The sequence below is a fragment of the Centroberyx affinis genome, unplaced genomic scaffold, assembly GCF_046629955.1.
Source record: "Centroberyx affinis isolate AG114_WGS23_722 - 3 ecotype Tasmania unplaced genomic scaffold, CSIRO-AGI_Caff_v1 ptg003077l_1, whole genome shotgun sequence".
Classification (NCBI taxonomy): domain Eukaryota; kingdom Metazoa; phylum Chordata; class Actinopteri; order Beryciformes; family Berycidae; genus Centroberyx; species Centroberyx affinis.
The window spans coordinates 15,554-41,772 of NW_027281160.1; the positions used below are offsets into that span (position 1 = coordinate 15,554).

Genomic DNA, 26,219 nt, shown 5'->3' on the forward strand with positions numbered 1-26,219 from the left:
AGAATAGCAACCTGCTAACGAGGCGGAGAGGGAAGGATAAACGGAGGAATGAGGTGAGAGAGAGGTGAAGAATGGGAAGAGGGATAGTGCTATTCTAATGGTCTGCTCTCTCATACTGGGGAAAGCTGGGGAGAAACCCACTTAGAGGGGATTTGGGGGAATTACAGGACAGAGCGTAGTGTGTGTGTGCGTGTGTGTGCATGTACGTTGAGAGGAGGGTTGAGGGTCTTAACTTAATGATTCTTAAGACATGTTACCGTCATGTCGCAGACTAAAGCTCAGTCTAGCCCTCTCATTCATACTGCATAAGGGGAAATGATCCCTGTTAAGTTAAGACCCCTAAATTGCTGCTGTTTTTCTGTATCTGAGCACAGACAGCAGTGGTTCCTGAGGCCTGACTGAGCCCAGGCCTGGTTCTGAGGCCTTCTGGGCCTAAGGATGGCCCTCACTCAGCTAAAACCATGGAGGCTGTCTTTAGGCAAGGCTCTTGTCTGCTCCCTGCTGGTCTTCCTGCGTCTGCACACAACCAAAGGTAGAGCCATTTTACTTCAGATTCACTCTTCATCACCTGATTTAGAGTTAAGCTCTTGGCCAGAATTAGTCTTTTTCCTTCTTTGTACGTGTGTGTGTGTGTGTGTGTGTGTGTTTGTGTGTGTGTGCGTGTGTGTGTGCGTGTGTGTGCAGGAATGTCCGGATGGGGTGGATGCTTGGATGGTCAAGACGTATTTGCGACCATCAGAGAAAACAGCCTTGCAGGAGAGCTCATCGCTGAGCTCACCACAGACACCACAGGGGACGGGGTTCGCTGGAGCCTCGATGGAAAGGATGCTGATTGGTTCTTCCTGGATGGAGGAAAGCTGCGGCTCAACACATCGCCCGAGAAAGTACTTGACCGAGAGGTGAAAGCATTAGGATGTTCCCCCTAGAATACTGATCCACAACAGTGTTGCAATTTGACTGTAATAGGGAAACTGTGGATATTGTGAGAGTGATACTGATGTTAGTAGTGTTCAGCGGTGTCATTGAACTATTTAGGCCTCACAATGGCGAGTCTTAACAATCTGAGTATCTGTAAGAATGCATGTAGTGGGGAGCAGCAATGAGGATGTTGTAACTAAGTTTAGAACAAACTAACAGAGATTGAACCTCATCACCTCTTCCTTGGACTGAACACAATCTCTCTTACTGTCATCCTCTTCCTGGCCAGCTGTCTTAAATCATGGCAGCTGTTAAAGGGTCAGCCAGATTAGGAGTCTCTTCCTCTCTCTCTCTCACTCTCTCTCTCTCTCTCTCTCTCTCTCTCTCTCTCTCTCTTTCCATCTCCCTTTCCAATTTTCCAGTTTCAACTTACACTTCCTTTAATGGCATGATGTGTAAATACATTTGTGTATAGTATAAGTAAGTAAGTATATACAGTGGAAAATAATAGATAAGTGAAGGAAAAATAATGAGAATGGTAATATCAATAAAATCTGGTACTGATAATAAAAGTAGTATAAAAGTATAAAGTATAAAAAGGAAACTTTCTGTTTCAGTGTACAGGTAGATACAGACATGTTCCTCCACGATTAAATAACGACAAGTTTGTGGTCACTGATTTTTTATTTTGTTGAAATTCGTATATTTCTTTATGATTTTTTATTTTTGAGATGTACTGCCAGTTGGATTTCTCTGTTAAGGGACTGATAATGGAGCACTTCCTCTATCTATCAATCTATTGATCTCTCTCTGTCTTTCTTTCTCTCAGGCGCAGGTTCCTGTCCTAATAGCTGAGTTGGCATGTTATGAAGAGGAAACGCTTCAGGTAGAGACAGTTCACTGCTTTATCTTACTCCTTATTCCTCAGTGTGTCATCGCAGATTAAAACCTGTATGTGTCTTGGTGTTTTAGAGTGTGTACAGGATCGTGGTGGAGATTCTCAATGAGAATGATCACACACCTGTGTTCGCAGAAAACACTGTGCAATCTCTTATTCTCAGTGAGGTAACACACATACACACACACACACACACACACACAGACGTGCACGCATACATGAAACGTAACAGACTAAAATTGTGTCTAATGTCTTATGTCGCTGCCTAATTGCCTGTCTGCTTGTGTATTTTTATGTCTAGCTGATTCCTGTGAATACTGTAGTATTTACTGTCCAGGCCACGGATGCAGATAATGACATAATCATTTACTCCATTGACCAGACATCAGTAAGTTGTACGTCTACATTCCTAAATTAAAAAAACAAAACTATTTGATGACCAGTGCATCATTGTATATGTGTGTGTGTGTGTCTGTTCTGCAGCCCGATGCAGAGTATTTCAAGATGGATCTCCCTAACAGTGGAGAGATTATGCTGTCCAAGCCTCTGGACTATGAGACCAAAACCTTGCTTACCATCACCATCCGTGCCTCGGTAAGCTATGTACATTTTATATTCCACTGTTTGTACAGCTATAGTAAGTCTCCAAGTGAAACCATACATATATGCCTCTAACAATTTCATCCATCCATTTCTATGTCTCTATCATCTTCCCTCAATGTCCTGCAAATTGATATAGTCAGATTTAATTTCCTGACGCACCTGATGATTGATTACAGAAGATATACCACACTTTGAGTCATGCATCCATCCATTTTCCCATCATACAATCTTGAATAAGGTAAAAACCTCTAAAGAAATCTTGAATCCGGATTGTTCCAGGAGATGAGCACTGCAGAGCGCTTCAACACCAGCACCACCATCACCATCACAGTGCTGGACGGCGATGACCAGTACCCGCAGTTCCTGCCCTGCACACTGCTCTTCCAGGACGAGTCCAACCGCATCTGCACCAACCCTGTGTACACAGTCAACGTCACAGAGGGGGACAAGGTCAGTTGCCCAGCACTCCCTCAGCTACACAGAATACATAGTAGTAGTGTTGTTTTGCACATTATGGATCTTTTGCTATTTATTCATTAACCTATAGTACTACTTTGCATATGCAGGTGTTACCAACTATTTCAATGCTGCTACAATGGAACAATTTTTTCTTTTTCAAGTCTTTGAATTTATACTTGTGGTGTGTTTATCTTTCATCCTGCACATTCAGTCAACCATGTACTATGTAATTGTCCTGTCAGGATCAATGAACCAGGTCAAATTTCTTCTGCACCCACTGCACTTGGTGAATAAAAGTGATTGCAACTCTGATTCTGAAAACCCTTTGAGATCATTTGGAGCCCTTTTCTATCCAAAACATAGAGTAACATTCCCTTGCAAGATACAGATCATCTCACAAGGTTATTGTTTTAGAATCTATTGTTGTGGAGCTGTGATGTGAGCCTGTGATTCGGAGAGGTCTAAATATGTGTCCTGCTGCAGGACATTGTTCTGGACTTCTCTCCTGGTCCCATTCATGCTGTGGATGGAGACAGAGGACTCAGCTCCCCACTCAGCTATGCCATCCTCTCAGGTACCACATGCAAAGACACAAGTCAAAAGTAGAATGCAATGCACTGGCATGTTTATCTGTAACTGTCTTTCTGTTAATGCCAGGGGACGATGAAGGCCTTTTCCTGATGGACAAAGAGACGGGGGAGATGAGACTGACTCAGGCGGTGAAGGACAGACTCACTACTCCTGTGTTGCATCTGGAGGTCATGGTGAGACTCACGTACTCGACATTAGTGTCAAGCTTGAATGATACCAACCATCTTTCCTTATTTCCGTTTTCTCTCTCTTTCTTTGTCTCTGTATCTCTCGCCCAGGTGTACCAGGATGACGACCCCAGGAAGTACACTGTTACCACGGCGTTGGTCCACGTTCTGGCGGTGAACCAATTTCTTCCAGAGTTTGACACAGATGAATACCATGGCTTTGTAACTGAAGGAAAGAGCCCCGCCACTCTGGTCGACACCTATGGCAGCAAAGTACTGATGTTACGTGTAGAGGACCAGGACTTTATGCATGTATGCACTACTACACACACACATACACACACACACACAGCGCAAAACTGCTGCAAGCAATTTGTTATTTGATTTATATTTAATTTTCTCTTACCCGCCCACCTTTTTTTCTAACTCCACTAATTGGCAGGGATTCAATCCCATGATCAACTTTGCCTTCAGTCCGATGTCCAATCACACAGACTTCTACCAAGTCACACAGGAGGGGCTTCTGATCGCCAGGACCGATCAACTCAAACCAAAAGAGAAGCACATTCTAGAGGTGAGCCTCAGAGGAAGCATTTTCCCAAGCCCAGCGCTATGACAACACACCTGATTAAACATGCCAAGGATAAGCTTGAACAGATACTCAACAAACCTGTCCTGTTGCATTGGGATCATATTCTGACAGCTAACAGCTATTCTGACCCTAACCTACTGAACAGCATTTATGTGTTGCAATATCTTTGAATGTAATGAGGTTGTTATCCAATTCACTGCAGTGCACTAGCTGTTTGTCTTTCACCAAGAGTAGTAAAAATAAAAATAAGATGATGATGATGATGATGATGATGATGATGATGATGATGATGATGATGATGATGATACCCTGCAGGTTACGGCTACAGACCAGGAGTCGGGTGATGCCGCCTATGCTACTATAGTGGTGGAGGTGTTACCTGAAGGACAAGCAAGTAAGGACAAACACTCATGCTGCACTTGCACACACAATTGATTGTTTGTGTGCTTGCAAACAAAAAAAAACTGTGTGTGTGTGTGTGTGTTGTGTGTGTGCATGGACACTGCAGTTCCTCACAGTCCATTGGGAGATGACCGTATGAGCGGCTGCACAGTGGGCAAAGCTTTGCTTCTGAGTGTCGTGTTCATGACCATACTCGGATGCATCCTGTGTGTGATGTCATGGCTGATGAAGAGACACAAGGGGCAGAAGGACCCGCTGGAGAGAGGCTGTGTGGCCCAGGGCAAACACCCCAACGTGGTGAGATCACTAATCACTCTATTAATGTCGTCTAAATTCATATTTACCAGGATTTGTTCAAGCTTGTGTTACTGAAATCTTCTCCATGCACTCCTACAGAGCTTACGGTGGTTCCAACTGGTGAGTTATCAATCTACTAGCTCTTCTTCATCCTTGTCCTCCTCCTCCTCTCCTTCTTGTCCTGATTCTTCTGTCCCACTCCTTAATAAACCCTGTGTCTACTAGTCGTGATCTCCATTGCAACAGTGCAGTGTCTTAGTGAAAAGCGAATCTATGGTCTTTCAACTTGCTATTTTAAGTATAAATCTGATCTGATAATCTGATGAAGGCTGAAAGTCTAAAGTGTAATGATTTTACTAAAACCTAATAAATGGTTTACATCTCACATGATGAAAAGATGAATAAACGTTTGCTCCCAGCACTGCAAGTGTTGCTGGAATCTATTCTTTTCCAGTGTTACATCTCTTAAATGACAGGATGTTGCACTTTTCCCAAACTTTGATCTGCTGACTGTTGTCCCTCCCTAGGTGAGTCACCGCAGTCCCATGGCGCAGATGGATGACACGCCCTTCAGCAATGAGGAACTCGGAACCTACAACCCCTCCTTCAGCCACCAGGACAAACCTGGCATCTACATCCACCAGGACCTGCCGCCCTGCCGAGGCCCGACTCCGCCCAGCACAACCGCTGCACCCGACACCAGCTTCATCCCCACAGAAACCCTGTGCAGCCCTCTGATCCTCAATAACAACGTTTCTACGCCAACCAAAAGCTCCTCGAGTTCACCCACCTTTCACCCAACCGTTTTGGATGCGAGCCCCGCACATGTGGCCCAAGATGCCACTCCGCCCAAAGAGAACCTTGCCTCTTCAACCCTGACACCTGATACAGCTCTAGACTCTACTGAGGCCAATCAAGGCCTTGCACCACCTTGCACCAGCCCTGTGCCCCCTGAAGTCATTAACACTCCACCTGTCATCTCTCCTGGTTTACAAACTACACCCACCAACATCGTCAACCCCTATTCTCCTCCATCTTCTCCTATTGCTCCGAGTAGTCGTACCCATACTGCTTCAGCAGAGATAGACTCATCCTGTCACAAACCGGGTGTGGATACGCCCACAAACCCCTCATATCCCCAAGGAGAGGCAGCTTCACCTTTAGCGTCCTCACCCTACCCAAAGCAGACCAGCACACCCCCACCCACCCCAGAGCATGCACCCTTAAAGGTCAGCTTGGTACACATCGATACGTCTCCCCTCGCCACACCTCCATGTACAGACGCACGCGGTCAGGTAGACCTACCCTCCGCATCGTCGGATCAAACCCACACTTCGGGGCAGCCAGAGGTGGCAGCAGATGTTGTTAATCCATCTCAGCAGCGAAGGCCCTCGACGACCTCGGGAACCACTCGGGATGGCCGTGGGGAGGGGGAGGGGGAAGGGGAGGGGGAGATGGATGATGATGGTTTTCTGGGAGATGAAGATGCAGACAAGAACAATGAGAGTGACGACGAATTAGCGCCCGACGAGGAAGAGCTGTTGAGAGTGCTTGCTCGTTTGAATCCCACTTTTATCTCATTTAGTAAGTGAGTGACTGGGGCGGACGACAGAGAAAGGAGGAGGTGAAGGGAAATGGATGCGTCTGATAGAGCAGAAAGTCGGAGGACCGATTGTGCAAGAGAGAAACACCACAATCTGGTTCTGTTGCACTGTAGGTACTGCTGAAACACGGAAGAGGACAGAATACATACACACCACATACAACACAGTGACCACATAGAAGACACATGCATACATTCATACATTGTATACGTATATACAAACATATGAACACTTAACCACCACACACACACACACACACACACACCACACAATCAAGATGATGAATCATAACACAAATGCAGTTGTTGGCCATTCATAACACATAATAGTCTAGGTAACAGGAATCAGATGACCTTGGTTGCACAGTGTTGTTAAAGTTACAAACTTACTCCTACCGTTCTTTTAAATCAAACATGTATAAGTTACCTTAGAAAAATACAACATATACACAGATTATAAGCATAGCACAAGTATCCCAACCTGTCATGAATCAAGATATATTGTCGTACAATGTTTCTGAACAATGAGATTGTATTTTTTTTTTTTAAATAGCTGCAGAGTATGTTCAAAACTCCCATTTAGTGCGCTGCAGCACTAATGGTGTTTTATGCTTACTCTCCATACCAGCTGCCTCAGTCTTGAGTAAAGTCATCATCTGACTGAAACAATGAGCCATGAGAAATGATTTTTTATACACTGCATACACAAGTACACAGAAAGTTGATCACATTCAAGCAGAAGAAGAGACTGCAGAGAGTACTTTGGCTTTATACAGCTTGTGGTCATGTGTGAAACCCACTTCATCTAACACCGTTGCACATGCATGTATACAAACACATCTGGAAATGTTTCTTTAAAAACCTTTGGGGCCAAGATTCTTGATGGATGGTTAGTGAGGAGGGCTTGTGATCAGAAAGTCACTTGTTCAAATTCCCAGACCGGCTGTGAAATTCAGGGTGGTGGTGGTGAATGATGAGCAACAGCTCCAGTAAAAGCTACCCTATGGCCAAAAGTAGAAAATTGTGTTTATACTGGGCAGTTCCCAGGTGCGAATGGGTGTTCGAATGAGAAAATCAATGAATGAATGAGAGTGTTGCTGAAAAGAGCATGCATGCTCATCAAACCTTTGCTGGACAGACAAATAATCTGAAACGATGCATGTCTGACCTCTGTGTTGAAATGTAGTAAAAGGGTGTGAGGGAGCTCCATTGCTTGGTTTGTTAAGAATGGCAGTGACATACCTGAAAAATAAACCACCCATACTAAAAATGTACTCAAGCCTGTGGATTTAAATTCCCAACATTTGGTATGTTATGGGGACCAGAGGGCAAATAATTCTGCAGAAAGAAAAGGTAATTTGATGCCACAGCAAATTGGTTTAAGACAACACTCACTTCTCAGAGATCATGGGGCAGCTGCGTGGAAACCAGGGAAGGGACAGAGCGCAGATGGGAGGAAAAATCAACAACGGCTGTCAGGGAATCTTGTGCGATATCAACAATTTTCAAGTTGCTTAATACTTGATGAAAGATTGTTTTAATTATTTTTCTATAAGATGTGTGGATCAGTATTTATTTTTTACCTCGCATATAATTAGAAAGAAATGGTAAGAATTAAGAGGACAAGAGAACAGAAGGACTTTTTATCTGTCCATTTTCTTTTGCTTTCCACACAAATAGAGTAGGATAAAAAATAATAGCTTGGCTATAGAGTTTGTTAAATATCCCATCATTTGTACTAGCAAATAAAATGAAGTAGTTTGTGTGGAAGACCTGATTAGCACAGCAACCAAGTCACAATATACTGCATACCCAAAGCTCCAATTTAATTTGTTTTTATTGAGACATTCTTCTCAATCACAAAAACTGGACCTGATTGTTAGAGCGCTCACAGTTTGCAGACCAATAACTGATTTACAGTAAAGTCACTAGTGAAAGGCTTGTCGCTGCAGTGAGCATGTAAAAAACCATTATCATATACATAATAACATACCATAAAAATTATCAACAGTGGTTATAAATGGTGGTAGAGATAATAATACAAGCATAATATAAACATTTTTAGACAGCTCCAAAGATATTAATGGGGGAGGGGAAGTGTGTGAAGGGAAAAGTGTTTTTTCAAAAGAGGGCAGACTTTTTTGCTTGGCACATAAATGAGTTAGTAGTCCAGCTGAATCAAACAAAATTCAAAACATAACATCAAAAAGGGGAAGTCAGATAGAAAAAAGGAGTACACATATGTATGTGCAAACACACACACTCACTCACAGACACACATTCACAGACACACAATCACACACGCACATGCACGCATACACACACACACACATATACACACACACACACACACACACACACACACACACACACACACACACACACACACACACACACACACACACACACACACACACACACACACACACACAGCACACTATTTTGAAATGAGGTGATGAGAAGGGAAAAAAGCACGCAGCAATCTAGGACAAAGCATCCATCAGTCCCTCGGGCAGAGCTGAATTCACCTCGATTCCTTCAATTAGTACAACCCACCCTTAAGTAGGAACCTTATACTCTATAAATGGGTGCTTTGGGGACCAGTACGGCAAACAGTGTGGTCCCACTGGCGATACCGTATTGCACTAGTCCAAATAGTCTTCAATGGCATGGGAATTTAATATTTACCCCTCCTTCCAAACATCCTATGCATCCATCCTATCCAGCATTACCACAGTATGACACACTGTGGTCAACAGGGACAAGAAAAACAAAGCACAAGTGAATCAGCAACTAGCATCTGCTGTTTGGATGTGACCGCATGTTTAGACGGAGAAGTAAAACATGAATTCTAAAGGCTGGAACTCAGCTTTACTCTTCATGGTCCAGTGTGTTGCAGAAACAAGCAAGTAATTTGTGTATTGGGTGTATTGGGGAAGCCAGCATGCAGGAAAAAATGGTAGTGCTAAAACTTGTGATTAGAACCCGGGATCTCTGGCGAGCTACCGAGCTAAACTCAAAGTGATGCAGTGATCAGGCTCTTAGAGTCTTTATATAGACGTGTCCCGCAATGACACATGTGCAGTAGAGTTTTTTTTTTTTTTTTAGGACTGACCGACCAAGTGACTTATACTAGCTGCTGGTCACAGCTAAAAAAAAAAAATGGTACTACCCAAACTGTGTTTACTGCAAGCCTAAACTTATTGTACTAACAAGGCTATCATAACAAAACATGGCTATTTCACAGAGTAATCCTTTCTCAAAAAAAGTTAATCTGCACAAAGTGTCAGTTAACACTGTTTGCCCTTTGCCTGAGCTGGACAAGGCAAGGCTAGTGGTGGAAGCAGAGCAGAGGCTGGCGATATAAATCCCAAACTTATGCACTACCGAGCTTGAGGACACATTGCTCACGCACATACACATCACTTAGAATGCTAGCGTGTACAATGGGACACATTCAAGAAATCAAATAAATTATTGTCCGTGGCGTTGGGAGTAGTCAGGCTCATCTCGTCTGAAACACTCTGTCCGCTGTGAGAGGCGCAGAGCGGCACTCGATGAACACACAGTCTTTTGGGGCGAGGCGATATTAGAACTCGTCGTGTCGAGCGAGAGCCTCTCCGAAGTCGGTCGCCTGGCTGCCCACAAACAGGTCGTACTTCTCCACTATTTCTGCCCTGGTGAGACGGCCATCCTGATAGTGGGAGAATAACAGACATGTTAAGCCCTGTATTTATGCCAGAACATGCATAAAAACAGATGCACAAAAATGTAAAAAAAGCAGGCACACACGTACATATGTCAAGACGTCTATTGAAATTTGAAATAATTTAAAACCTCAAAAAAAGGGAAAAAAAAGACTCCTTTAACAAACACACACATACCTTGTCAGAATCCGACTCATAGACCAGGTGCTTGGCCTCGGCTTCGGCGTGGTCGTAGTCACTGGGCAGGATCCAGTCTCTGGTCTCCTCCTTGTCCATCTTCCCGTCTTTGTTTTTGTCTCTGAATTCGGTGAACTGCTCCCTCTCTGTCTTCACCCACTCGGGCTCTGCGGGGTCGCCCTCCTGGTTGTACATGTCACCTACAGGGCAGGAGGTAGGAGCAAGTTGAGTGAGAGAGGATGATGACGATAAATATATGTAAAACAACAATATAAAAGCGCTTGTTTCTTTTACTACTCCACTCTGTATCCTCTGTCCACCCTGTCCTGCCACCACTGATAACCCAAGAACACTGTGAAGTTAAACACATGATAATAAACTGCTCAGCTAGAACTCACCTATGTACTCGTCCAGGTCAATGAAACCATCTCCATTCTTGTCAATGTCTTCCATGGTTTCCTACAGGGTGGGAAGAAAGCATAGGGAAATGAAGAGGGATGAAAGGATATAGGGTTGGGCTCTTCCTTCAGTACCTCTGTGTGTGTGTTTGTCCCTCACCAGCACTACAATGTCTTTCATGTGGTCGTACTCCTCGGGGTGAAGGAAGGCTGTGAACTCCTCCTTGTTGGCCTTCATGTCCGTGTCCAGGTCGGCCATTTTGAACCTCCTCTCATCGCGCGACATCATCTGCCTGTAGCTGAAGCCGTCTTCAGGGTCGGGGTCATCTGCAGGTCAGAGGTCACAACTTTGTAGAGTGTGTGTTTGTGTATGTGTTAGTGCTGAAACAATTAGTTGAAAAGAATTTTAATCGACTATAATTGTGATAATCAATTAATTGTTTTAGTCACTTATCAAGTAAATACAAAGGTGCTGGTTACAGCTTCACAAATGCTAAAATTTACTTTCTTTTCTCCGTTTCATATCATTATAAAATGTTTTTGGCTGCTGGTCAGACTAAGTAAGCAATTTGAAGACATCACATTGGGCTCTGGCAACTTGTGATGGGCATTTGTCATTATTTTTGACATTTTATAGACTGATTAATCATGCTCCTTGAATGTGTACTGGTAATACTTGAGGGATAGTATTTGATGGGATAATTTCCCATCAAATGTGTGAATATAGTCTTCATCCATACCAAGAATGTATCCGTATGTGGCGTTCTTATACTCCTCCCAGGACACCAGTCCATCCCCGTTGAGGTCGTGACCCTTCCACTGCCGATCCACATCATCGTAGATCCATCTCTTCTGAGCGTGCTTGATCCACCTCTTCATCTCCTCAACAGTCACAAAGCCGTCCTTGTCCTCATCTATACGTTCTACCAACATGCTGCAGAGACAAACACAGAAAGCTTAGCACATGTTCAAGTTTTATCCTCATATTGCCCTCTGGTGTGTTGCCTGAGATTAACTTTACTGCTCCCTGAGGGGAAACTGGGTCATTACCACAGCAAATAATAGAGGTGTAGGTTGGAGAACCAAGAGTAAAAAGATAGTAGACATTTAAAAAGGTATGATGCTAGTAAAATGATTCTCCAGTAAAATAGAAAATAGAATTTGCAAAACGATGACTACTGATAGATTTACATATAACTGCAATTAACAGATTCACAAGTCTACAGATGTCACCAATAATCCAGAGTCCTGTCCGAAGACTACATGCACAACATTTTCCCAGCATGCATTACCCGAGCCTCTCCTTGCTCTCCTCTGGTGTGAGCTGGTCGAAGGTCTTGGCCTCATCCTGTCCCAGAAAGGCCTCGTGGTCGTAGTCGAAGTTCTCTGTGTCGTCGTGCTCCCGGTTACTGAGCGGATCGTCGTGGTGAACACGGTCCTTCTTCTCGGTGGGTTTGCTGGTGGCATAGACCACACAGAGCGCAAAGCACATGACGAGCGGCCGCAGCTCCATCCTAGTCTGGGCCAGGAGCAGAAAACAAAATACAATTATCACTTAAATTGTCGGTGCCAGTGAAGGTGAAACTCTATACTGATCAACATGGATTTCAAAGTTAACACTGGATCTTCCTATTAGCACACTAATGAATGCTGTCCATCTATAGACCATAGCCTTTAATTTGTGGGACTACTACACTAGCCAGTCTGTTTAAATGTCTATTCATTCAGAAAGGGAAACAGCGATGACTCACAGTATGAGCAAATACTCTGAGAATTTTGGATGAGAGGTGAATTATGATACAACTTTGTCAGATTTCGCTGAAATTTTTTATGCATCATAGCAAAATTCTGAGAAATATGACAATAAAGTATCGTAACTGGAATCAGTCAGAGTTTTTGTCAGCTGACTCAATTCCACTCAATTCCCATTTGCTTTCCTTTTGGTGTTTTATGGTGGTTTCCTGGATTCTCAAAATTAAAAAGGTGCATATTCAAACATGTAAAAAATGATTAATTATAGATTTGAATCATTATCCTACTCGATTCAAATTATGAACTACACTGAACCCATTCCTTCAAACAAATCCAAAACAGTGCTTTGTCGTCAACACCCTTATTAATGACGAAAATCCCACCATTGATCATTTTCTCGAGATCCTCTCCTATAGAAGATATTAAGAAACCTCCTGGCAGCAACTTTCGTAATATTCATCTAATATAATTTATTGTAATTGGAATAAATGCGAGATATGTCGCCTTATTCAGACAAAAACTATCTTTAATTACTGACTACTTTAACTATTCTCTTTAAAAATAATCCTCACTGCTTCAGCATAACAATTATCGATGTCGGTTCTAATTTTTACTTCTTTTCCCACCTTAAACACCGTTAGCCTCTGTGCTGACTCTTTATCACGACTCCCTTTAAAACAATGTGTCCACTATTCCTAATAATCAGCTGACCCAGTAGTGTTACCAGCCAAAAACAAGGTTATCACAAGTGCTAATATTAGGCTAGCTGACCTGGCGTTACCGTTAGTTGATACCTGCTGTTCTGCGGTTTAACTCGTCCGCTGAACATAAATAATAAACTGTATGGTTATCCACACTGCGTACTTCTAAATAATAGTTGTAAGAAAGTAAAAAGTTCCGCTCATTTTTCTGTTTAAACCATCATTTTCTGGGCAACTCACCGGTTTCTTCGGGGAAGTCTTTCGTTTCAATTTTAGACCCGCCCCCGGATACACACCCATGCACTTCCGATGGTAAAACACCAACCGACCAATGGGAGCTCGAGGAGGGGAGTGCGATGTCGCCTCCTCATTGGTCCACTTCAGGGCGGCCTCGGTGATTGGATTGGCCGAGAACCGCCACGTCCTCAAAGTCAACAAAACCTAGTTCATTCATAAAAACTAAACTCCGCATCTGTTGGGACAGGTGAGGCTGTGCGTACGGTTTCTCCTCAGGTACGCGCTGCATAAAAATGACCCAATACAATACATTTACACTTGAAATTGGAATGGAAAAAAAACAAATACCAGAAACTGCAGTAGAAAAGTTATTTAATTAATATACAGTTGTTAAAAACATAACAGGGATATTGCCTAAATCAGTGGTTCTCAAGTTTTTGTTTTTGTTTTGCTCGTGGCCCCATGCCAACAGGCTGCATATGCAGAGAAAACAATGATTTTTGCTTTTCAGGTTGGTTCATTTGATTATCAGAGGATGTTGAGATGCTGAGAACTATTCAGTATTTCAATAGAAAAAAAAAAATCAGAAATAGACATGATAGTAAGTTTGTATGATAGAAATGTTTTAGTTTTCAAATCCCCAATTTATTCTGTGACACCAAGGCTGAGAACCACTGGTCTAAATGACAAAATTCCCCACTGTAAGCAAATTCTCTAAAATCCAGCACATTCAAAAAGGTCTTCACTCTTGACTAATTAAAACACCTTTATTTATTTTGCTTGGGTAAAACTAGTATTAATAATACAGTTTTACTATAAATTAATTAAGAAAAACAAAAGGTATCTTAATTTCAAGTCAAGTGCCTTTGATTTGTAGAACTGCCCTCCTCTTCTTTGAATGTATGGATGACTCATTCTCCAATGAGCACATCTACTATAACTCTGAAGCCAAGGCAGCTTTCTTCCTCGGTGCTGCCCACTAGAATCCACGACCCCTTTTCATCATGAGCAGTGGAAAGGTTGTAACAAGGAGTAGGTGATATCAGAAAAGCAAAATGACAGCACTCCCAGGGAATGGTGCTGGGTGGAGGGCTTGCACCATATCTCTGCTACTGCCTTTCCCCATCCAGACTTACTGTGGATCTGAAAGAACTGGGTTTAAATGCCTTCCCTACAGGTACAATCTAACTATATTTCTGTTGTCTATTCAATATTAGATTATTTGATCTTGAGGCTCAGGGATTAGAGGCAAGAAATGATTCTGGAAAGGATCTTTGCCAGACAATTTAACACTTCTCCTTATTACAACTATGCTGTATAAGCCCAACTGCAATAGCTGTCTTTGAATAGTCTGAGTGAGTCCATCTCAACCTCACAAATACCAGTGTCTCTACTTCTTATAGGCAGCTCATATGACACCAGGCAGTTAGCGAGGCCTCCATGTCTCAACCCACTGCCACGTCTTCCAAATCTGCTTCGTCCGTCTGTTCTCCTGCTTCCTCCTGTGGTTTGGCATCTTCTGATTGTTGACTGGATTGACAGGTTGCGTCCGTCTGTTCAGCACTATCACTGCTTCCTGCAGGGGAAACACAAAAAGCCACGTTCAAGCCTTTGACATTAAAAAGTTAATTCTTTGTCAAGCTGCAGATAAAAGGTCAATCTACTCCTAAAAGGGTCCAGGTCAATCTACTCCTAAAAGGGTCCAGGTCAAGCTACTCCTAAAAGGAAGCAAAATAAGGAAGTGGAACTAGTTTGTGTGAGCATGCCCTGGACCACCAGGGGCCCCAAAAGATTCTGAGTACCGCTTCCATGCTCAATGCATTTTGCAATATCTCACTAGTTTCAGTTGAAATGTGCAGCCAGGCAGAACCTTGACACACACTTACCTGCCTGAGGCCCCTAACCGTAGGCCACAGTTTAGCATGAGTATAGGGCCCAAGTCACGGCCTCTATTGCCCTAAACACAATTTCTATTGATACGGAGGCCTCAACCACAATTATTAAACTGCCACCTATTGATTGTATGTTTATGAGAGATGCATTTAGTGAATATCATCCAACATCCAAGACACAGTGCATTACTTATATACTGGTGGGGCAGGGGGGTCTAGGTACAGACATAATCAAACCTGTTCAATGAATTTCAATATTTAACTATTTCATTCCCGCAACCTGTCACCTCGCCTCGATAAAGCCACAATCTGAGATCCAAATATAAACAAAGGGAAGCCCCACCACTACCACTACTAAGGCTTGCCTTGGGGTTGGACAAATGTTATCACTCTCAAATTGAATGAGCGAGTTGTAGATACAAGGAATGGCAGTTTGTAATAGTTAAAAATGAGTTTCAGATTACTTTGAACCTGTAAAAGGTTTACGTTTGTGTTGTTTGTAAACAGGCTAGTATTTTGAGTTACGGTGTGTGTTGGTGCATATCGGTGGGAGAGGGGCCCAATAGGACGTGTGTGCCCAGGGGCCCTGTGTGTGAGACAACACAAGTTTTGGTGATTGTATTAGTGGCGTGTGATGGCAACAGATTTTGTACTACAAAGAATGTGGCCATTTTTTTTTTTATTATTATCATTATTATTATTATTATTATTTGTATTATGTTGCTTCAATGTGTATGTATGGGTGTGTATGTATGTACATGTATGTGTGTGTGTATGTATGTGTATATGTATGTATGTGTGTATATGTATGTATATATGTACTATATATTATATCCCTCATTATTTGTCTATTTGTATGTATATGTTATAAAACCTGAAAATTCAATAAAATACAAATCAAAAAAAAAATGTGGCCATTATGGCTGACCTGTGCTGGTTTCACCCTCTTTCTTCTCAGTAAGGAAGATGCGCTGCATCATCAGTCTCTTCACAGTGTGGCACATGTACTTGAGCTCTGGAGTACTGTCTGCGTCTCCTGCAGACACACACAGACATGCAGCATCAGCAACACAAAAGTCACTAGTATAATTTAAAAAATATTGAAAATAGATGGAGCAGAAACTTACCATTCGATGGTCCCTCCTCAAACAGCACACAAGTTCCCACAGCATCTGTGAAGAGGGAGAGAGTAAAGGTGATATATTAGTATAGCATTTCATTTTTACAGCAAACACCACTATAGGAGTTCATGAACAGTCAGTCAATGCGTACCACACTAGGTAAAAATAGTCAGCAGCACTTTCATTTTTCTATTTGTTTTCTATTCTAAAATCATACTTCTAAAAATCACACTTCTACTTCTGCAAGAATAGAAGGCTTCATCATGGTAATATTTAATTCTATGTCTTGAATCAGACTTTTCGGGAAGTAATTTTGCCTGAAATTTAAAACTGGTGAAAAAAGCATCAATACCAGTGAAGGCAGATCACCAGAATAGATAATGTTAGGCTGACTGTTCCTGAATCTCAATGGAGGTGGTGAGCAATTGCCTCAAGAAGAGGGAAAACAGGAGACGGCAAAATACTCTGCAGGTGTATACAGCAGGTGCTGATGCAGACTACGCTCTTTTCCTTCCGTTTTTCCAGTTTTTACGGTTTATTCTTACCTTCATACTCTCCTACAAACACATACTGTCCAACTTGCATCATGGGTTTCTCACTGTCAACATCCTTCAACACAAATGGGAAAACCAAATCAGTGCACGCTAGAATGAGACTTGCAGAACTGTTGACGCCATGCGTAGTGGTCCAAGTTTTTTTTTTCTTTTCAGACCACAACCCCAAAACTCACCAGTATTTTGCATGTGCCACGGCACTTGGACAGGAAATCATTGTTGATTACACCAGAGAGCTCCACCACAACCAGCTGCTCCTGAACAGAGATGGAAAACTCAGTGAGTAGCTCAGGGTTTGCCAAACTTTATATAAATACACTTTAGACCAGCACACCCCCATTTGATAGAGCTTCTGTCCCAGGGACCCCCAGTTGAGAACAAGACAGAAATTGAGAGACTGAAACCTCTGATGAGAACAGACACTCTTACACATTCTCTCCTGTTAATTTCAAACGGAGGATTTATATTATTATATACATTAAACTAATCCTGAATTTGCTGGGGAACCCCTGTAATCCTCGCAAAGACCCCTGGGTGTCCCCGGACCCGCATTTAGATATTGCCGATTCAGCTAACGTGTTAGCTACACAAAGCTAAGCTAGCTATATTGGTAACCTAGCTACAAGCAATAACGCTTTTCATGTTCATGACAGTTTCATACCTCCTCTTCCCATTCGTCTCCCATGTTCAAAGTCCTGAAGCGAAAGAGGGGATACAATGACGTTATATTATCTCTTCATGAAGCCTATAGCGGTACATTTATGTGGAGAAACCCACACTCGTTATTACTAACACATTTACCAAAGGGCTTTCACCACTTCCGCGAATGTACGGTGTGCGAGAAGCTGAGTTACCCAGTTCATTTTCAATTACTGGCAACGACCTTCGAGGGGCGCTGCTGTTCAGTTTACTTGCATGTTTTGTAGCTGATCCATTCATTATGATCTGGATATTCATGCAAAATTTCTCTCTCTCTCTCTCGCCCCCCCCCCCCCTCGCTCTCTCTGTTTATTCTACTTAGATTACTCCCAAAATTAGTGAATCTAAAGGCTATTGGCTACCTGTAAGCGCACACTCATCTGCATTTCACATAAATGTTAATAATATTCTGCAGGAGGCCATAGCTGAGGTGATGAGATGAGATGAGATGAAATGAGACGATACACTTTATTGATCCCCAAGGGGAAATTCATCTGTCAAGGTAGAAGCGACAACAACAAAAACAGAAGGAAGCACACACATCAAACATATTCAAGCCAAACACGAAACACACACACACACACACACACACACACACACACACACACACACACACACACACACAGGAGGCCAAGACAAAGGAAACAGATTCAAACCACATGAGAAACACTATTGAATCACAATCAAAGGGCATCATAAAAAACAATACAATACAAAATAAAATGTTGCATGTTGTGCAGTGAAGCAGACGTTATCACACATGTAGCAGCGCCTGGGGGCAGGGGATTAGTTTTTCACTAAAAGGGCTTTGCAGGGTCAGTGAGGAGGGTTCATTGTCCATACAGGTGTGACTCTGCTCTGAACCACGGCCTCCAGTGGCTCCAGAGGTTCTTAATGCACACATTAAAGGAGAATAACCATCTAAAATCCTTGACTTGATGATGGTATTACTGTCGGTTGTTTAGGACGTAATGGATAGCCCCGATAAATAATATGGCACTTTATCGATCCCCATAGGGAATGTCTCTTTTGGCTTCCCCCCCTCCAGGGAGGTCAGAGGTCAGGGTCGGCTACAGAGCAGCACCCTGGAGATGGCAGGGAGGCAGCGTCTCCCTCAGGTCTCAGCAGGGAGGATGGCTGCCGACACGGGGCTTGAACCAGGGCATCATCAAACTATCACCGGCTCCTGTGAACAGCGGGTTTAATAGCCTGGATCGGGCGCACTGCAGCAATAGAGCTGCTTATATATAAAACCTGTTTCACTGGTGCTATGATAAAAGCAGATAAACTGGTGCTTGGACATGTAATTGTCCTTATATTTAAGGAATGGTGTCTTGAGAAGAGGGGGGATTTAATAGATGTCTAGAAACCGGCTCCTGAGCCTCCAAATACGAGCACTTGCACCTGCTGAAAAACGATTTGGTGGTTGGTGATGGATGATAAATAACAGACTGTAAGTTTAGTGCCCAAAAAGGGCAAACTGTGAAAACAAGTAATTTTCACCTTTCATATTAGTTTTGGGAGAAGATGGCCACTGTGTTTTATTCCAGTGTGTTGTAGGGATATGAAAATAGTATAATACTTAATTAATATTATTATGAATAACATGACTATTATAAACATTTTCAATGACACTACCAAGAAAAAGGTTGACAAATGCTCTGCCTCACTCAACAATGTCCATCAAGGTGCCGTAGAGCAACGCACTTAACCCCCAACTGTGCCAGTGATGCTGCTCAACGGTCAACAGCCGTATTTAAATAATGTGTGTATAAAATGTGTATATTGGTATAAATGTGAAGCAGGGTGATGCAGAAAAAGAGCATACATGTCCAGGTCACTTTCCCAGAAGCAATAACGGTTAATAGGAGTTTTCATGCAAAAAAAAAAAGAAATATTTTGAATGAGAAAGGCAAACCAAATTAAAGGGGGTGCAAATCCCCCAAGTCCCATCTCCCTCCCCATTTCAGGCCTACCATCTATCTCTGGACCATGGTGGGGTTGTCATGTCGACCAGCCCACAAGTTACTATGACAACGGCTCAAGGGGAAGCACTTGCTGGGGAGGTTATTGCCTCCTTGGGGACAGAAGAAGGACAGGGGGAATGTGAGCGGAGACAAAGATAGAGGGACCTGAAGACACCAAAAGGGCTAAGATGAAGGGAGGTCGTCAAGTTGGAGTGTGTGTGTGTGTGTGTGTGTGTGGTATGTGTTTGTGACTTGATATCAAGACCAGTTTACATGCATAACCATTACATGGTTATGCATGTAACACGGCCTAACTGAACACAGTGTAGGCCGATAACTTGGAGCTTCAAAATATGCATAACTCAGAGTTGCCCTAATGACGCTTTAGATGCAGGCAAAGTTTTCCCCTCCTAGACGAGGCCCACGCCTCTCCTGTGCGTGATGTATTACGCTTCCTGCTCGGTGCCATACCCCGGGGCAGAAGGGGGCGGGGGCAAGGGAGGGAGTGACATTAAGGACCCTCCAAGGTGTCAGATGGGTCCCCAGCTACCCCCACATTTTGTCATATAAATGTCATAAAGACAAGTTTGGAGTTGGGGAGCTTTTGGCTCTCCCTCTGCCTGGGGGGTATCGCAGTGGTTAATTGCCCCATTAGCAGTGACAGGGTAAATTGGTGGAAGGGCTAACTATATATTACAGTGAAAACAACAACCCCTGGCATACACCTGAGGGCATGGTAAGTATGGTGCATGGTACAGTACAGCTTGTGCATGTTTGAGTGTGTACGTGTGTGTGTGAGAGAGAGAGAGCGTGTGTGTGAGAGAGATAAATGATAACATTTACATTTACATGAGACCTTTAATATGAGCAAAATATTAGAATTGTATATTTATCACTTCGGAAATTATCCTGCATTGGCGGTCAGGGAGAGGGTCTGCTCTTATGCATATATTCAACCAATCAGGAGAACTGACACTATTCTATTCTATTCTATTCATGTGATTCTAGAATTATATTCATGTGTATCTAGAAAATGTGACATTCAGAGCAGAGGACTGGGAATGGCTCTGTGTTTGTCTGTTGCGGAAAAACATTTTCATTGTGAACCACAAACACACAGACAGGCAACAGACACTCCCACACACACGTACACAATTCATCTGCATCATGGACAGAGAAAATGTGTGTGTGTGTGTGTGTGTGTGTGTGTGTGCGAGTGTGTGTGTTAACCAGGTTCACCTGTTTTTTCATTGTTTCAGATGGGATAAAAAATGCAGTTGCAAATTGAAATACAAATGGGAATTTTCCTCAATAATGTGCAATGCAAGAATTTGAAGAACTGATAGGAAACATTGCTTTAATTGTGTTATAACACTGGAGATGTGCTGGTATAAACTTTAAGTATAATTTCATGCATTTCAAATACAATTTAATTGAAATCAAAGTAAAATAAACAGAGCCAAAGCCTGGTCTGTATTTTAGCGTTTAGCAGCAACATCATTTCTAATTGCAGGCTGTAATTTCTTTGATATGTCAAATAGAAGACAAAAACACACTGCAAGATAAATATACAAGAATTTCCCAAAAATATATTGCAATGATAACTTCACGTAAACTACTTCACGTAAAGATTAACCTTAAACATCAGACCTGTATATTAATATAAATTAACGTTTTCAACACACAAATGCACACACGCATGTGCATTTAGAGAGGCCTTTTAAAAAAAAAAAAAAAGATTCATTTAAAGTTAAATTCATACAGCCTATAATTAACACACACACACACACACACACACACACACACACACACACACACACACACACACACAGTCCAGTGACACATAAGTTGCGATATGGACTAACGTTAAGATTATATTATCATTCATTGTCTTTTATTTCGACCATAAAAAAATAAAATTGCCACTGTTTTTAACTACATCCGACAGTCCATAAAACAATTACATAACAATAGAAAACGCCCATACAGCCATACAGAAAGCACGAAAAGCGCGACAGTCGCTGATTTATATTTGTGATAAGCTACATTCTTTGCTGGGTGGTATATGTAGATACACTATCAGTTAAATGCTTTAAAATCGTAAAATAATTATTGGATGTGCATATACTACCAACGCAGGCCGACAGCGGTGCCTAATTGTTAATTGGTAGTTAATTAATTGGCCAATGAATCGATCCCATTCCCTACCCAAATAATAGAAACTAACCAAACCTATCCAGTCCAGTCCAAACCAAGCCACACCAAAGCAAAACCTAAAGGTCAGTCACATAAGGCCAACCCTAACGAAAAACCATTAATATTCCTAGTGTGGCTGTTTTATAGTGAGCTTATTGTACTTAATGTAAGCCTGTTTTTATTGTTGTTGTTTGTTTTGTTTTGTTTTAAATCTCCTGTGGTATCATTATAATATTCCTATAATTTCCCCATAGGGGACTTTTAGTTTTGCTGCAGTATTTGCACCGTAGCCCATCCTTCTAAAATGTATTATTGGATTTCTATAGTTCTTATTAGTAAGGTCAGCTTTGACAATCAAAGCCTACCAAAGTAAAGGGATAGCCTACTATTTCATCTTACAAATAAGTGCAGTTTCCCCCCTCTGAAATATGGACGTCGAGATCGACAGATTGCACATCCAGCGTGAAATTCACAATAGTATTATCATAACAATAGAGCCGAGCAGCGAGGAGGGGACGGCTGGAGGAAAAAAAAACCTAAAGCACCATTCTCTCAGACATGTCTCCTGTGATTACAAACATAGCAATGGACACGTCCATTTATAATATTTTTGTTTTCCAACCAGAGAAAATTAACTAACAAACCAACGTCCGAAATCCAGACTTACAGCCTCTCTGTTCACAATAAAGGGATGAATGTCTGATTTCATTCAAGCATATTTTAGGCCGATGAGGGTTTTTTTTTCATTCAAGCATTATTTTTTAGACCTCTTTGTCAGTTTGCCAAAACCTGATGACCAAAAACAGGCTACAACAACTTCATCAAAGCTTTAATAGTCGCTCGCAAATTTGTATATTTCATAAAATGTTGCAATTTGAGTGTTAGACATTACCTGGGGGGGCCTAAACCATAGGGCATCCCTAACGAAATGTCAGTATTATATTCCTACTGTATTCCTCAAGAGACTTATAGTGTGTTTGTGGCAGTCAATAGTGAGTTTATGGTGGAATTATCGTATTTTATGGTATTTTTGTTTTTAATATCCCCTTGAATCACAATATTCCTATATTGCTATAGGGACATATAGTGTGTCTAAATCGTGATTTTATTGTGACCTTATCGCACTTTATGGTATTTTATTATTATTATTATTATTGTTATTATTTGATCTCGTATAGTAGAGTATTTTCTGTGATATTATTTTTTGACTAATAACATGTTAAAGATTCGCGGATCCTTCTAAAATGGTTTACTGATTTGCTACACTTCTTTTTCCGTAATATTGTATTTGTGATCAAAATTCTACGTTTCAGTAAATAATTCCGCATACTTTTCATTTTTCTCTCCTCCTCGTCTCCTCTCTCCGCTCGCTGTAGCCTCTCCCCCTCCCTCTCTCTCCCTCTCTCTATCGCGGAATCCTATTGATCCAAACGGGCTAATTAGCGGTGTCTGCGCAATTACGCACATGCGCACTGGGCGTAATCTCAGCCATTTTTTGAAGGAAACTAATTAGCAGGAATAAAGAGCCAAGTGTTTTTTCCCCCCTCAGTGATCAGAACTCATTCTACCTCTGGAGCTCGCACAAACCCCTCCGTCCCCCATCTTCTGTTTACTACAGCCTATATGTAGCTTTAATTATACTGTTGTTTGGTAACAACTTGGACCCCGCTGCTCTCTCTCCCCATTTTTTCCTGCTCCGTATGAACGCAGAGGATCATTCATAAGGAATGAGTGGGCTCTCTATACGATTGTTTTCTGGACTACTACACATTCAGCGTACGGAGCCTTGTACCAGTGCCGCTGCAGAAATGTAAGTCTGCCATTTGTTTACAATACTAAAGGTAGCTACGGAGGAAGCAGGCAGCGGTGGGGGGATTTAGTCGGGGCAGCCTCTAGTTCGCACAAATCAAGCTTTTGTTGTTCTGCGTGTGCAATGCTTCACCTGTTACTGAATATTGAGCGATATCACTCTTGTTTTGGCTGAATCGGAGTGTGGCCATACGATCCGGTGTAAACAAAGACAGAAGTAGTCTGAAGGCTTCACGGATGTTGATCAGTGGCTTGACAACACAGACAGAGATGGGGAGTGAACTATCGAAGTCGCTGCCCGTTCAGATAGTCTCGTATTCTCAAATAATCCACTGTTATGGTCTCGCAATGCAAAATACATGCTTAACGCTATTACCTTGAGACAGATGTAGGCTACACCTCCCGGGTCCTATATGCAGTCCATTGGGTCCTTGCGCAATCAATTGCGTTCAAAACAGTATTTGTCCATGTCCCATAATGACAAACAAAATACACATTTTCGTGAAGTGTAGCCAAGCAATTCTCTCCCTCTCCCCCTCTCTCTCCCCCTCACACCCCTTTCTCGCCGTTCTCTCCTTTCTAAACGCACGCACACACACACACACACACACACACACACACACACACACACACACACACACACACACACACACACACACACACACACACACACACACACAGCCTACGATAGGGTTTCTGGGAATAATCTTTTAATGGATGTTTTGATCTGCTGTAAATGTATTTTACAAAACCTGTAGCAGTGTATGTCTAATTACAAAGATATCTTGCAATACAATACAATATTTTTAAACAATTCTAACAGTATAAGTTACATTTCAGGTGTTTTTTTGTGCTAAACTGACATGGTCAGAATCAATTTGCTTGTGCAGAACAGGATGTACATGCATTAACACACAAACACACACATAGCCTACACATACACACACACACATTGTTAAATGATGGTTTCCCGCACTTGTGATCGATAGAGAGCCAGGAATGCTTGTATAAATAGTTACATTGCCGATAGACCCAGGTTATTGATTGCAGTGTAAATGAAAATCTTTATCAGATTAGAGACTGTTCTCGGCTGCTGGCAGGCAGGCTCAGCCTCTCAGCACCAGCCAGGAGGACAGTGGACAGCTGCAGTGGCCAAGGGTCTGTGGCCTGTGACATAAACACAGTACATTAAAGCACTATCAGAGTGCCGATATGAGCCATATATCTTTGAGCTGCAGAGAGGCAAGAGGGGGTGGGTACTGGAAAGAGGGAGAGAGAGAGAGAGAGAGAGGGGTGTGTTGGAGCAGAAGGAAGGGAAGGGGAGGCGCGGGGGGGGGTTTGGTTGAAGGAGAAGGTGAAAGGGTACATTAAGGTCTTTCCTTGATTAAAAAAGGTCAGTAATGAGATTGTAGGACACACACAGAGTAAGAGAGATGTATCCTTCTTATCTGCCATCCATCAATCAGACACAAGTAGAAGAGGAGAGGCCCATTTATTTTTTGGGAAGCCATTGTACTGGTGTACGATTGTACAGACGTGATTGTGCATCGTTGGGATCATCTGCGATCCTCATCGCTCCATTTTAGGGGATTTTCATTATTTACTTGGATTGAAAGTTTATATGGTCATTCATGTGTGATTAAAATTCACATCCCTAGTACCAGTAAAACCTACATGATTTAAAAAACCCAGGGTTGACAGACTTAAAATATGTTTATTTTTTTAAAATTTCCTCAAAAATGTTTATTTTTATAGAAACACAGTTTCTGTCTCAGCAGCAGCAAAATGAATACAAGCCTGTGTTTGTTCTCCATATATTATATGGTTTATAAAGTTTCATCATATTGCAAAAAGGGATTAATGGTTTCATACACAGTATTGCTTTGGTGTTTGTATGTATGTGTGTGTTCATGGTGTGTAATTCATTTGCACTCTGTGTTGTTAAAAAATGGCACATACAGTTTGCGCTAAACAGAGATCCCTTTGACTCTCATAACATCTCTGCACTGATGTGCAGCAAAAGATGAACACACTGATACACTGGCTTTAAAACGGTTCTTCTATCCTTTTTATCTCAGTGTGGCAATTTAGTTGAAGCCCTTTAGCTTAGAAGCGTTCAGTTCTTTATATAATCCTATCCCTTGAGGAATATTATAGACCTCCCGCGTAGCCTTTACCCGCATTCCTCTACCTAGTTTAGCGCTCATACTATTGATTTTCCCATTAAGGGCTAACGCTAACCCCTGAGTAACTAGGCTCTGTATTGTGCGCTGTGAAGGTGGTATTGAACAGATGCTATCCAGGGACTCTAATCAATGGCCTCCACTGTTATGCAATATTATTTACTTGACTCATGTATTTCATTTTTCTCTTCTTTCTCCTCTCTGTCTGCCTTGCTCTCTTCTTCTCTCTCTCTCTCTCTCTCTCTCTCTCTCACTCACAGGTGGGGTAGTAATGTGTGGCTGCTGTAGCCTCTGGT

The 26,219-nt window shown here is 42.2% G+C and overlaps 3 protein-coding genes across 4 annotated transcripts; 1 reads left to right on the forward strand and 2 right to left on the reverse strand.

The window, feature by feature from the left end:
* Nucleotides 1-438: 438 nt before the first annotated feature.
* On the forward strand, nucleotides 439-6,519 carry LOC139659372 (cadherin-related family member 5-like). The gene is made up of 15 exons (XM_071537622.1): nucleotides 439-532; nucleotides 685-899; nucleotides 1,748-1,804; nucleotides 1,891-1,983; nucleotides 2,118-2,204; nucleotides 2,300-2,410; nucleotides 2,699-2,869; nucleotides 3,362-3,452; nucleotides 3,536-3,642; nucleotides 3,748-3,948; nucleotides 4,079-4,210; nucleotides 4,544-4,622; nucleotides 4,737-4,927; nucleotides 5,027-5,047; nucleotides 5,455-6,519. The coding sequence occupies exons 1-15, from the start codon at nucleotides 439-441 to the stop codon at nucleotides 6,517-6,519; spliced, it is 2,715 nt and encodes a 904-aa protein (XP_071393723.1).
* A 1,835-nt stretch (nucleotides 6,520-8,354) lies between these two features.
* On the reverse strand, nucleotides 8,355-13,557 carry LOC139659371 (calumenin-B). Of its 2 annotated transcripts, none has more exons than XM_071537619.1 (7): nucleotides 13,506-13,557; nucleotides 12,105-12,331; nucleotides 11,553-11,746; nucleotides 10,973-11,139; nucleotides 10,813-10,873; nucleotides 10,415-10,614; nucleotides 8,355-10,224 (listed from the first exon to the last, which is right to left on the reverse strand). In XM_071537619.1, exons 2-7 carry the CDS (start codon nucleotides 12,323-12,325, stop codon nucleotides 10,120-10,122), a joined length of 948 nt encoding a protein of 315 aa, XP_071393720.1. In that variant the 5' UTR covers nucleotides 12,326-12,331; nucleotides 13,506-13,557; the 3' UTR covers nucleotides 8,355-10,119. The 2 variants fall into 2 exon arrangements, with proteins under 2 accessions (XP_071393720.1, XP_071393721.1); XM_071537620.1 differs by lacking the exon at nucleotides 13,506-13,557 and adding an exon at nucleotides 13,336-13,355.
* A 307-nt stretch (nucleotides 13,558-13,864) lies between these two features.
* Nucleotides 13,865-17,881, reverse strand: gtf3c6 (general transcription factor IIIC, polypeptide 6, alpha). Its single transcript, XM_071537627.1, has 6 exons — nucleotides 17,731-17,881; nucleotides 17,246-17,326; nucleotides 17,061-17,124; nucleotides 16,522-16,566; nucleotides 16,323-16,430; nucleotides 13,865-15,078 (listed from the first exon to the last, which is right to left on the reverse strand). Exons 1-6 carry the CDS (start codon nucleotides 17,752-17,754, stop codon nucleotides 14,948-14,950), a joined length of 453 nt encoding a protein of 150 aa, XP_071393728.1. The 5' UTR covers nucleotides 17,755-17,881; the 3' UTR covers nucleotides 13,865-14,947.
* Between the last annotated feature and the right edge of the window lie 8,338 nt (nucleotides 17,882-26,219).